Genomic DNA, 14,095 nt, shown 5'->3' with positions numbered 1-14,095 from the left:
AGGCTGGTGCAGTTGAGATGGTTAAATTCGGTTTTGACGCACACTGTGTCAGCTAACTGACCCATAAAAGTGTGAAATACATCTGGGACAAGAAATAGACTGTTAAATCACTTGAGCTTCTAAACGTCATTCACCTTCAAATAAATGTAGTCTTATGTACGGTGACAGTCACAAACGTTTACACCATTGTGTAACTAATTTCTTTGTTCATTAAAAGTTAAGTATATAATTTCTACACCCCTAGTGGTATCAAATGGAATAACAATGACCACAATGCTAAGAGAAGATTGATCGATTGTCACACATTATACATACATTTCTGCATATACATGGTGAAATTATTTATTTTTCACATATCCCAGCTAAGCTGGGGTCAGAGTGCAGCGTCGCCCCTGGAGCAGATAGGTTCAAGGCCCTTGCTCAAGGGCCCAACAGTGGTGTCTTGGTGGTGTTGGGGCTTGAACCCCTGACCTTCTGGTCAGTAACCCAGAGCCTTAACCGCTGAGCCACCACTGCCCCTCACCTAGTGTTACTAGGTGGTTACTATGGTGCTTTAATATACACTGGCGGCCAAAAGTTTGGAATAATGTGCAGATTTTGCTGTTTCGGAAGGAAATTGGCACTTTAATTTAACAAATGTGGCATTCAACTGATCACAAGTATAGTCAGGACATTACTGATGTAAAAAACAACACCATCACTATTTGAAAAAAGTAATTTTTTATCAATTCTAGACATGCCCCATTTCCAGCAGTCAACACTCCAGTAATCATGCTAATTGCTAATTTGGTGCTAGAAAATCACTTGCCATTACATCAAACACAGCTGAAAGCTATTTGGTTCATTAAATGAAGCTTAACAATGTGTTTGTGCTTGTTTTGGAGTTGCCACTGTATGCAATAGATTGGCATGACTTAAGGTCAATATTAGGTAAAAAATGGTAAAAAAAGAAACTCTAGAAACTCATCAGGCAATACAATGCTTTAAACTGAAGATTTCATACAAAGGTGTACACTAAAGTCTCAAAGATAAAGCACAACTGTCTCTAACAAGGACAGAAAGAGATGTGGAAGACCAGATGTGCAACTAAACAAGAGGATAAGTACATCAGAGTCTCTAGTTTGAGAAATAGACGCCTCACATGTCCTCCGCTGACGGCTTCATTGAATTCTACCCGCTCAACACCAGTTTCATGTTCAACAGTAAAGAGAAGACTCAGGAGGACTTATGGGAAGAAATGCAAAGAAAAAGCCACTTTTGAAACAGAAAAACAAAAAGAAAAGGTTAGAGTGGGCAAAGAAACACAGACATTGGACAACAGATAATTGGAAAAGAGTGTTACGGATCTTAAACCCATTGAGCTTTTGTGGGATCAGCTAGACTGTAAGGTGTGTGAGAAGTGCCCGACAAGACAGACACATCTATAGCAAGTGCTACAGGAAGTGAGGGGTGAAAGGTCACCTGAGTATCTGGACAAACTGACCGCTAGAATAACAAGGATCTGCAAAGCTGTCATCGCTGCACGTGGAGGATTTTTTGATGAGAATTCTTTGAAGTAGTTTAAGAAGACACGCTGTTGCCCGGTCCTCAACTGCTCCTCCGATCCTCCCCTTCTCGGCGGACGGCATCGGTTCCTCCGGCTTCTTTCCCAGGCAGACGGCAGTGGCAAGGACTTTGGCACCACTGTAACAGTTAAAGGATGGGCAAGGAGTAGGCAGTTATTGGCTGAACCGTCAACATAAAACAAAAGAAGAAAACTGACAAACAAGCAGCATGGCCACATGTGTCTCTCTTTCCAACTGGCATCTCCGGCTCCCCTTTATCTCGCTCTCTTGCTGATCAGCTGATTCAGCGCCGGCTGCACATCCTCACAGCCCGGCCACGCCCTCCTCCTCGTCGCAATATGTTTTAATCAAGATTATAGCAATAGAAATAAAACAGCCTGATCTCATGAATTTTACGTGATTATGGTGACATTTTTCCAAAATGACATCACTTGAGTTCTGAGATTAAATGTCCACTGGGTGGCACTAAAAACAAGTTACATTTTCAAACAGATGAGGGTTCTTAAGGTTAATACTTGAGTTTTAAATCAACAAAACCGACATGCACCCCAGTCCTTTACATCGCAATTGCATCACTCCATCAGTTTAGCTTCTGTGCAACTTGATCAACTCGAACAAGATTGTAAATATAGTTGGTTATGCAATCCAAACATTAAAATGCATCGTCTTACAGCTCATGCACTACAGTAAAAGAAGTGTTTAGATGTCATGAGATAAAAGTATGTGTTTATGAACTGATAATCTGCTGTTTTACTCGAAAAAGTAAATACAAGTCTTTGTAGAGCCTCTAGTGTTCATTCATCAGGAAACTGCTCCGAGACGTACAACGAGCAGAAATGTAGTAATAGTAACTTAATTCTGTAAGACCAGGTTGTAATAAAATGTATCATTATACACAAATCTTTCATTTTAGAGCCAATATGTGTGATTATATTTGGGTTTGGGAGTAGGTACAATCAAATGGTTCAATCGGAGTTTATTTTAGAGCTATTTCCATCCATATTAAAGAGTATCACATTTAATTTATTACTTATTAGTAATTTTGAATCTTAAACCCCCCCACACATTTTTTTGTAAGAAGTGCCCATATATTTAAGACAATTAATCCAGACATCTTACTAGAGAAGCTGATTAAATGCTTAATTTTGCCCAATGGAAGTCCATTTTATAAGAAGGTTTAACATAAAAAAATGACATTTTATTTTCGTTTATCTTATGTCAACTTATTTTCGAGCCCGGTGTTAATTTAAGAGCAGGCAGCAGCTTCCAGGAGATTTTCTGTGAGTATACCAGAGCTCCTCGAAAGAGGAGATGGCTTCTATTACAGTCTTTAAGGATCAAATATGCATTTCAACAATTCATTCATGCTCCGTGAAGAAATCCGAAACCACCCACAGCTCCGTCTATCCGAACAGTAACTGTCACTGCTCAACAACGAAACCAGTTTTGAGTGTTTCTGAACAGATTAAATTAGACTTGTTAATGGGGGTTTGCAGAGATTTGAGAGCTCTGGATTTATTTTAGACCCCCTGCTCAAGAGAGTTTAGTGGAGAAGACTTAATTTGTTTTGTGGCTTGGTTTATTTCAATGGTTGATAAACTTCTTATCCATCCTATATGTAAAATAACCTTCTAAAAGTCTTTATTTTGACCATGCATGTTTCTTTAAAAGTCTCTTGAATTGAGTTGATTGAAAAATGGCAAACATCAAATCCCAGACTTAATGTATTTGTGCTTGTGCTTTAACTCATGTGAACTGTTGGACCTTTATACAGTCATTAGGACATTCGTGTTTCCATATTGTCATTTTAGTATAAAGCATTTCAATAGGACAGTCCAGGAAAATCTGTCTGTCTGTCTCTTATAAAATTTTTGTGCTAGCGCAAAACACAAGTGGGGGTGGGAGTGTTTGCGCAATCTGTGGGTGTACGCGCACAAACTGAGGGTGTATTGTATGTTAATATAGTATGTTAACTATTTTAGTGAGAAATAAGTCAACAAGAGAGGCCATGCGTTACAGTGATTTAAGTGGTAAAATCACTGTAATACAATAAAGAGGTGTGTGCACTTTAGTTACTTTACATCTGCATCAAATATATTTGTATGCCGGAAGCCAGGTTCAAAAAGACAGGTGGCTTTATTGAGTAAATAACTTAACATTTACATTTACATTTATACATTTGGCAGATGCTTTTATCCAAAGTGACTTACAGTGCACTTATTACAGGGACAATCCCCCCGGAGCAACCTGGAGTTAAGTGCCTTACTCAAGGACACAATGGTGGTGGCTGTGGGGATCGAACCAGCGACCTTCTGCTTACCAGCTCAGTGCTTTAGCCCACTACGCCACCACCACTCCATCACACCAACATAAAATGACAACACGGTGACTGCTTGAACCTCTGCCTCTCTGGCAGACATCTCGGCCTGGATGAAGGAAAACCACCTGCAACTCAACCCAGCCAAGACCGAACTCCTTGTCTTTCCAGCCAACCCTGCTGTTGAACACAACATCACTGTTCAGCTGGGTACAACTACAGTAACGCCTTCCAAAGCGGTCAGAAATCTAGTGGTAACAATCGATAACCAACTCAATTTGACTGCACGATCATGTAGATTTACACTCTACAATATCAGGAAGACCCTTCCACTCTGAACATGCCACACAACTGCTGGTTCAGTCACTTGTCATAACTAGACTGGACTACTGTAACGCTCTCATTGCAGGCCTTCCTGCATGTGCAATTAGACCCCTGCAAATGATCGAGAATGCAGCAGCACGTCTGGTCTTTAATTTAATAATTTAATTTGACCAATTGTCACACATTATACATACATTTCTGCATATACATGGTGAAATTATTTATTTTTCACATATCCCAGCTAAGCTGGGGTCAGAGTGCAGGGTCAGCCATGATACGGCGCCCCTGGAGCAGATAGGTTCAAGGGCCTTGCTCAAGGGCCCAACAGTGGTGTCTTGGTGGTGTTGGGGCTTGAACCCACGACCTTCTGATCAGTAACCCAGAGCCTTAACCGCTGAGCCACCACTGCCCAATGAACCTAAGAGAGCGCATGTTACACCACTCTTTGTCTCTCTCCACTGGCTGCCGGTTGATGCACGTACTAAATTCAAGGCCCTGATGCTGGCATACAAAACAGTCACTGGATCTGCTCCAGCATACCTAAAATCATTTCTGTAGAGCTACACGGCCACTAGAAGCCTGCGGTCGGCTAATGAGCGGCGCCAACATAAAGAGGCACCAAAACACTTTCCTGGACTTTCGGTTTCATCGTACCACGTTGGTAGAATGACCTTCCCAACTCCATCCGTGAAGCTGACTCACTGTCTGTCTTCAAAAAACAGCTTAAAACACATCTTTTCCATGAGCACTTAACCAGTCACTAAAAACCTCCAAAACAAAACACTTTAATCTGTCTTGAATACTACTATTCTGATGCTAGTGAAACTTTGTAATACGACACTTTTCGTACCAACGTCTCTTTAAGATGATTTGCTTATAATGATGTGACAGGGCGGAGGGCGGGGCCGGGTTGTGATTATACACACCCTGTCCCTTATCAGGCTAATTAGTTTTAATTAGTATCTCCGAGAGGGATTGAGGCCGATTGCGGACTGTGGTGCGATGAGAGAGAGATCGTTTACGGACATGTCCGTCATGTGTGTGTGTTTGTCTTTTGTTTAAGTTAATCATTAAAATATTCTCTCATCATTTACTCTATTGTCTTCATAAGATACAGACTAAACCTCTCGAGTTGTATGGATTACTTTTATGCTGCCCTGCTGCCTTTATGTCCTTTTTGGAGCTGGATATTGACTTTCTTTGTATGGGCAAAAACACCACATACATCCTTCAAAGAATATTGTCCCCCAGAAGAAAGAAAGTCTGAGAGTTTGAGATGTTTTTTGAATGGAAATATAATGGTCTTAATTGCATTTTCCAAAAACCTCAGGACGGAAACGTAAACAGATCCCAGCTGCTTAGAATGACTGGAAGAGGGCTCCACACACACATTGCCCTCCGGGAACCCAACACACACACACACACACACACTATTCATGAGGTCAGTGGAAGATGAAATTTAAAGAACAGCAGACAAAGGCAAACAAGCGCAAGATGGAAGGAGAAAGCTAGAAAACGTGCATCGAAATCTTCCTGCAGGACTGCACTTTTTCCTCCGTAGCTTATGAACATTTGCTCTGCAATCTTAATTGGATTTCAGTTTCATCTCTTTCCATTTCTCTGGCCTCGCTTTCATTGTAAATGGAAACAAAATGGCAAAGGTAGCCACATTCTTATTCAGACCTCAGGCAAAGAAATGCTAATTCAGCACAGAGCACATCGCATGACATGCATCTCTCAGGCAGCGGCTCTTAGTTTTAGCACATATAAAGAAGTACATAAACAAATACAAGCACGACTACAGCAATGTCTGCATTAGTCCATATAAACTGTATCAGTTACAAACAATTAATAGACCAAATCAACATCAAAATGAAAATGTGAAGTGGCAAAAACATTTTTGGTGTGGATTTTGAAGAGGCCGCGTTTGGCTTGAACGCCTCCTAGCCTCCTTAATGGCTCACTGCGCTTTTATTCCTCCTCGGTGCAGAGACCCGTCACTGTCAATCATTCTCTCGTATACGACACTGCCAAAAACACACCTTGCTGGCTGATGTGACCTCTGAAACATCGTGTCATAATAACAGACAAATCCTGCACTGTGCATTAATGGCTGAGAACGGGACAGGGCCGCAGTTCTTCTCAGTGGTCCCGTCTAGTCACTTATTCCGTTTGATTTGAGGATTTGGGCTGACAAGAAGTGGTCCAGGTCTTAGTGAAATTGTTTTTGCATGTCTGAACGTTTCTTCCATAGCTGCACGTTTTATGTGTGGTAATACTACATACTTCTGACCTTTAAAGATGTTCAAAAGATGGTTTGAAGTACTGTATTTGCAACCAGTCCTGCTTGATGCGCTCCGTGTGGGATTCGAACCGGGGTCTCTAGCATGGACCTATGTATGTCCTATCTATGTATGTTTTTCGCTGTTGATTGAAATGAACCAGCTCATATGAGTCATTTGTTCGGGAATCAGACTACACTGATCACGCTGTATGTTTTGCGCTGTTGATTCAAATGAACTGGCTCATATGAGTCATTTGTTCGGGAATCATACTATACTGGTCACACTGTATGTTTTGCGCTGTTGATTCAAATGAACCAGCTCATATGAGTCATTTGTTTGGGAATCATACTACACTGGTCACGCTGTATGTTTTGCACTGTTGATTCAAATGAACCAGCTCATATGAGTCATTTGTTCGGGAATCATACTACACTGGTCACGCTGTATGTTTTTCGCTGTCGATTCAAATGAACCAGCTCATATGAGTCATTTGTTCGGGAATCATACTACACTGGTCACGCTGTATGTTTTTCGCTGTCGATTCAAATGAACCAGCTCATATGAGTCATTTGTTCGGGAATCATACTACACTGATCACGCTGTATGTTTTGCACTGTCGATTTAAATGAACCAGCTCATATGAGTCATTTGTTCGGGAATCATACTACACTGGTCACGCTGTATGTTTTGCACTGTCGATTTAAATGAACCAGCTCATAGGAGTCATTTGTTCGGGAATCATACTACACTGGTCACGCTGTATGTTTTGCATTGTCGATTCAAATGAACCAGCTCATATGAGTCATTTGTTCGGGAATCATACTACACTGGTCACGCTGTATGTTTTTCGCTGTCGATTCAAATGAACCAGCTCATATGAGTCATTTGTTCGGGAATCATACTACACTGGTCACGCTGTATGTTTTGCACTGTCGATTCAAATGAACCAGCTCATGTGAGTCATTTGTTCGGGAATCATACTACACTGGTCACGCTGTATGTTTTGCGCTGTCGATTTAAATGAACCAGCTCATAGGAGTCATTTGTTCGGGAATCATACTACACTGGTCACGCTGTATGTTTTTCGCTGTCGATTCAAATGAACCAGCTCATATGAGTAATTTGTTCGGGAATCATTCTACACTGGTCACGCTGTATGTTTTTCGCTGTCGATTCAAATGAACCAGCTCATATGAGTAATTTGTTCGGGAATCATACTACACTGGTCATGCTGTATGTTTTGCGCTGTCGATTCAAATGAACCAGCTCATAGGAGTCATTTGTTCGGGAATCATACTACACTGGTCACGCTGTATGTTTTTCGCTGTCGATTCAAATGAACCAGCTCATATGAGTAATTTGTTCGGGAATCATACTACACTGGTCACGCTGTATGTTTTTCACTGTCGATTCAAATGAACCAGCTCATAGGAGTCATTTGTTCGGGAATCATACTACACTGGTCACGCTGTATGTTTTTCACTGTCGATTTAAATGAACCAGCTGATATGAGTCATTTGTTCGGGAATCATACTACACTGGTCACGCTGTATGTTTTGCACTGTCGATTCAAATGAACCAGCTCATAGGAGTCATTTGTTCGGGAATCATACTACACTGGTCACGCTGTATGTTTTTCACTGTCGATTCAAATGAACCAGCTCATATGAGTCATTTGTTCGGGAATCATACTACACTGGTCACGCTGTATGTTTTTCACTGTCGATTCAAATGAACCAGCTCATAGGAGTCATTTGTTCGGGAATCATACTACACTGGTCACGCTGTATGTTTTTCACTGTCGATTCAAATGAACCAGCTCATAGGAGTCATTTGTTCGGGAATCATACTACACTGGTCACGCTGTATGTTTTGCACTGTCGATTCAAATGAACCAGCTCATATGAGTCATTTGTTCGGGAATCATACTACACTGGTCACGCTGTATGTTTTGCACTGTCGATTCAAATGAACCAGCTCATATGAGTCATTTGTTTGGGAATCATACTACACTGGTCACGCTGTATGTTTTGCACTGTCGATTCAAATGAACCAGCTCATATGAGTCATTTGTTTGGGAATCATACTACACTGGTCACGCTGTATGTTTTGCACTGTCGATTCAAATGAACCAGCACATATGAGTCATTTGTTTGGGAATCATACTACACTGGTCACGCTGTATGTTTTGCACTGTCGATTTAAATGAACCAGCTCATAGGAGTCATTTGTTTGGGAATCATACTACACTGGTCACGCTGTATGTTTTTCACTGTCGATTTAAATCAGCGTTTCTCAACGGGGGCGGTACCGCCCCCTAGGGGGTGTTTGGACAGTGTTGGGGGGCGGTGTGAACGAGGCAGCAGAGAGGGGGCTCAGGCACAAATGGGGGCGTTACTCAGAGGTACTCAACAGGCGGCCTGCGCAAAAATCTTTTCAGCTCTTCTCCTTAGCCTATGTCTTCGTCTTGCTCGGATTACTGCTGCCACTTCACCAGGAGGATATGCCAGGAGAGCCGCTTCCTAAGTTACACATGCTTTTAATAGGCGGAGAATTTTCAGCGCAAAATAGAGGCGCGCTTTCACCGGCTTTTTCTGTACATAACGCGGAATACATAATTAGGCGCAGTTTACGCTTCCCCTCCCATCTATTTATGTGACACTCCCACTTTCCCCATGTCCATCCCATGAATGCATATGCATGACACGAAAAGCGCATTTTGCCATTTTCAATTGCGACAGGCAATCTGCGCTTTCATCTCGGTGCGTCCCGTTCGTACATACCTCGCCATGGTTTTATGCGCACTTTGCGAAACAAATACGCCTGAAGTGGGCGCAATTAAAGCGTTAGTACATCTGGCCCTGAGAATTTTAATTGTAATGTGATGATCGGGTGCGGATATCTAATCGGAGAAAATCATTAGTGATGGTGAGTTTGTTTTTAACAGCTGATTCGGGTGACGTTAGAGCTGATCCGCGCATCTCTACTCTGCAATGTGTAATTGGCCGATGGGAATAATAAAGTCATAATAATATAAATATTGATTTTATATTATTTGTCTTTTGCAGCTATTCACCTAGTATATTAATATTAACTTAAGTTCTCTCCCTCGTGTCCCGCAAAATCAGGTCTGCTGACCTGCAACAGAGCAATAGCCAGGTGGTCACCCTACGTTACTCACTGTTATTCATCACAACGTTTAAGCCTCTGACAACTCATACAATGTTCATTTGAATGTAAAATAAAATTATGTCTGTGCAAATTAATGAATTCATATTTAAATGTTGCTAATAACCCACTCGGCTAGTTACCGGCAAATGATCTCCATAGCAACGCCTAAAAACAAATGCCGCAGCTGTCAGAGTGGTAGAAATGACCGTTTGTAGGCTATTCAAATTTGAAGCCTAGTATATATTGCCTAATTGAGTGCGCGAACGACCGCTGCTTTTTCATTGGCCATTTAGGTTAGTTACGTTATTGTTCACGTGATTGGTTCATCTTAAAAAAAATTTGTGTGAGCCTGAATTTGTTTGAATTTCTAAATACATTTGCAATACCTTTCAAACAATCCATGTGTTTTTGCATTTTTTCCAAACACAATATTACTCAACTTGAGGCTTTTACATGTAGTTTATACAATAAGAAACTTCTGTTTCAATTTTTTTTTTTACCAAAAACTCAGGCTTCAGGTATCAGTGTTGCAATTGTTTGGCTGTAATAGTATTTCTGAAGTGTTTTTTTTTTGGGGGGCGTTAAGAGGATCATGAAGAGGTCAGGGGGGCGTTTGTTCAAAAAAGGTTGAGAACCACTGAGAACCAGCTCATAGGAGTCATTTGTTCGGGAATCATACTACACTGGTCACGCTGTATGTTTTTCACTGTCGATTTAAATGAACCAGCTCATAGGAGTCATTTGTTTGGGAATCATACTACACTGGTCACGCTGTATGTTTTGTGCTGTTGATTCAAATGAACCAGCTCATAGGAGTCATTTGTTTGAGAATCGTACTACGCTGGTCATGCTGTATGTTTTTCGTGGTCGATTTAAATGAACTGGCTCATATGAGTCATTTGTTTGGGAATCATACTACACTGGTCATGCGTAGTAGGTGTTGCGGTGCTGTGGAATTGTATGATGTTGCATCCTTATTGGAAGAAAATGACATGTTTGAGAAATGCTAAAAGAACTAAATGTCATGAAAATCATTCAGTGCTGGGATTTTTTTTTTTACTGACTCGGTTCTGAATAAAACCTGGTTCTCTGTTCCCAACTCTACAAAAGATCAATATTGTGGTCCAGAGAGAAAAACATTGTCCATTTTAAAAGTGTAGCTCTGTTAAAAGTTAATTATGTGAGCTTGTAGAGTGCACTAGCACATAAATGAGCTCAAAGCTAACAGATATGGACTTAAATTAAAAATGTTCCTAAAAAAATAAAGGGTCATTGTATATTTGGAATGCATATATTTATTTTCCCCATATCCTCTGATAGGTCTCAGTATCCGTGGCAGCCAGGACAATGACCCCACTGACCCTCAGCTCATGCGGCTGGATAACATGCTGCTGGCGGAGGGCGTGTCCGGACCAGAGAAAGGGGGTGGGGCAGCAGCAGTTGCCGCGGCAACAGCAGCAGTGGGTGTCGGAATTGATAACTCCATCGGGCACTCGGACTACAGAGCCAAACTCACCCAGATCAGACAGATCTACCACACAGAAATGGAGAAATACGAGCAGGTGTGCAACGCCCCGGTTAGATAATATAATATGCTAGATTTCAGAATCAGACCTGTGCACAAATTTAATGCAATATATGCAGCAATATCAAAGAAATGTGTTATTGTTACACAAGTTGTTGATTGGTACTGTTGGTAAAGCTACATTTAAACTTTAGCATGGCAAAAGAAAAGGTTAGTAGTGATTTTATCAGATTAAAATCATGTAAACATGTATAAAGTTGACGTCTTGGGGCTATATGTTTGAAACTGTGAGTATTTTAGCGTTTGTGAATTGGCCCCATTGACTTCGATTGTATGTTACTGTAATCATGAACTCAGGACGAGTCAACATCTTGTTTTTGTGTGTGGTAATCAATATTATGCCACACATGCTGATAATTGAGCTTAACTTGTATTTTTGCATAATCAGTTATGAATGATTTGATTGGTTGACAGGCATGCAACGAGTTTACCACCCATGTGATGAACCTGTTGAGGGAGCAGTCGCGCACACGGCCCATCTCGCCCAAAGAGATCGAGCGCATGGTGAACATCATCCATCGCAAGTTCAGCTCCATCCAGATGCAGCTCAAGCAGAGCACCTGTGAAGCCGTCATGATCCTCAGGTCTCGCTTCCTCGACGCCAGGTCAGACCATCTGTGCGTTTGTGTTGATTGTGACTGGAGATGGTGTAGTTTCACAGAGCAAGACTTTCGGCTATCAGCTTATTTTGGCCAAAAACAACCCACCGTCTGACTGACAAGTAAAGCAACTATCCACAGTTTGATTTTACGTGCAGTGTGGTAGTCCATGACTACACAGAGTGATCATATGGTTTCAGAAGACTTGGAAGATGATATCGACATGAGAGATATCGACTATTTGTACAGTTGTTTTGTTTTGTTTTTGTCCTTTTTAGAGCTTGTCAGTCTTGAGTCACTATTTTTAAAATGAAAAATAATTCAGCAAACTGCATTTGGCAGACGCTTTTATCCAAAGCGACTTACAGAGCACTTATCAGGGACAATCCCCACGGAGCAACCTGGAGTTAAGTGCCTTGCTCAAGTACACAATGGTGGTGGCCATGGGGATTGAACCAGCAACCTTCTGATTACCAGTTATGTGCTTTAGCCCACTACACCACCACCACTCCCTGATAGACAATAATGCATGTGGATATACAATATAGTTACTTGCTACTAAGTGTCTCTAATGCCCCGTTACTACCTAGCATTAAAGCAGTACTCCAGGTTCGTCTCTCCTTTTCTTTAAAAGGTTACATTGAGGCACTTACAATGGAAGTGAATTTAGCTTTTTAAAGAAAAGGAGGGACAAGTCAAAATACATGTTTGTGGTAATCAATATTATGCAACAATCGCTGTCAATTGAGCCCGGAAAACTCCTTTGAGATGTGTTTCGGTTGATCCAATCACACGTGGTCAGCGCTAAATACAGGGTGCAATCGGATCACATGCATGTGACCACATCCCATTTGAGGTGTAAACGCTAATCATTTGGACAGCCAATGCACCGCCCCTCACCTGTCAGTCAACTGCTGCGCTAAAACAAGACTTTAAACTTGCCGGTTACGAGTGGTGCTGGCGTAGTGTGTTTAAGCACATAACTGGTAATCAGAAGGTTGCTGGTTTGATCCCCACAGTCACCACCATTGTGTCCTTGAGCAAGACACTTAACTCCAGGTTGCTCCCTGTAGATTGTCCCTGTAATAAGTGCACTGTAAGTCGCTTTGGATAAAAGCATCTGCCAAATGCATAAATGTAAAAAGGGAATAATCGTCTGATCAGAAAATGTGAAAAAGCTAATACATATTCTAGCATGAGAACTTTACAGATCTTCTTCAGTGTGTCTGAAATCAACATGTAGAGACACAGATCTAAAGTGCATGTTAATACTAAAATCTGCACGAAATGTTGCGCTTTTTTCACGCTATGTCTTTTATGATTATTTTGATGTTTATTATCAAGCATTATCACACTGACAGAGTAAATGAAGCATGTCGTCATGACATCAGAGACCCTCCCCTCTAAATCTGAACAGAAGCGGTCACAGTTTAATCGGCTGACCACATGTGATCAGATTGCCGAAAACGCATCTTATTACCACGCGGAATCTGGGCCAAACAATCTCAGAATATTTTTGCTGCAAACATGGCAAACTTACAATCCCTTACAAAAGCGTCTGCTAAATAAAGAAGGATAATTATTGATTTGTTTGTCATGTGTCTGTGCTTTTACACTTGTAGGTGTTTTAGTGAGTGTCGGTTTGTTTCTCATAGTTCTTAAATGTGTTGAAAGCAAAGCAAGTGTGATCAAGTGGGTGATGTGGTAATATTGGTGGTTTAGGATCTTAGAGCAAATGGCGATTCTTCAGTGTTTTTCTTTACTGGTGGAGAGATAATGGCTGAATAATGTTCTGCGACAAACAAAAAACTTTATCTGAAAATGTGCAAATTAAGTTTATATAGTGTTTGTTATTAAATAATGATATAGAAAGGATTGTGAGACTGAAGATTCCTCTTCTTTTACTTTCTCAGGAGGAAACGGCGTAACTTCAACAAGCAGGCGACAGAGATTTTAAATGAGTATTTCTACTCTAACCTCAGTAACCCGTATCCCAGCGAGGAGGCAAAAGAGGAGCTGGCCAAGAAGTGTGCCATTACAGTATCACAGGTGAGTCTGACTTTCTGCCATAAACAACCTAACGTTGTTTAAAAAACTGTTGATTCATGTGACCAATATTCAAGCATTATCTTAAAGGGACAGTTCACCAAAAAATTTAAATCCTCCCATCATTTACTCACCCTCATGCCATCCCAGATGTGTATGACTTTCTTTCTTCTGCAGAACACAAATTAAGATTTTTAGACAAA

The 14,095-nt window shown here is 41.1% G+C and overlaps 1 protein-coding gene across 3 annotated transcripts in view; it reads left to right on the top strand.

Annotated features, from left to right (window-relative positions):
- Positions 1-14,095, top strand: part of pbx3a (pre-B-cell leukemia homeobox 3a) — a 39,254-nt gene that overhangs the window by 13,747 nt on the left and 11,412 nt on the right. For all 3 annotated transcript variants that reach the window (XM_052125391.1, XM_052125390.1, XM_052125392.1), the window contains exons 3-5: positions 10,983-11,224; positions 11,662-11,852; positions 13,760-13,895. In XM_052125391.1, the coding sequence (XP_051981351.1) occupies positions 10,983-11,224; positions 11,662-11,852; positions 13,760-13,895 (569 nt within the window). The remainder of the gene's footprint in view (positions 1-10,982; positions 11,225-11,661; positions 11,853-13,759; positions 13,896-14,095) is intronic.

Source organism: Xyrauchen texanus, chromosome 4 (genome assembly GCF_025860055.1).
Source record: "Xyrauchen texanus isolate HMW12.3.18 chromosome 4, RBS_HiC_50CHRs, whole genome shotgun sequence".
NCBI lineage: Eukaryota > Metazoa > Chordata > Actinopteri > Cypriniformes > Catostomidae > Xyrauchen > Xyrauchen texanus.
This window is presented reverse-complemented; position numbering and strand designations above follow the sequence as displayed.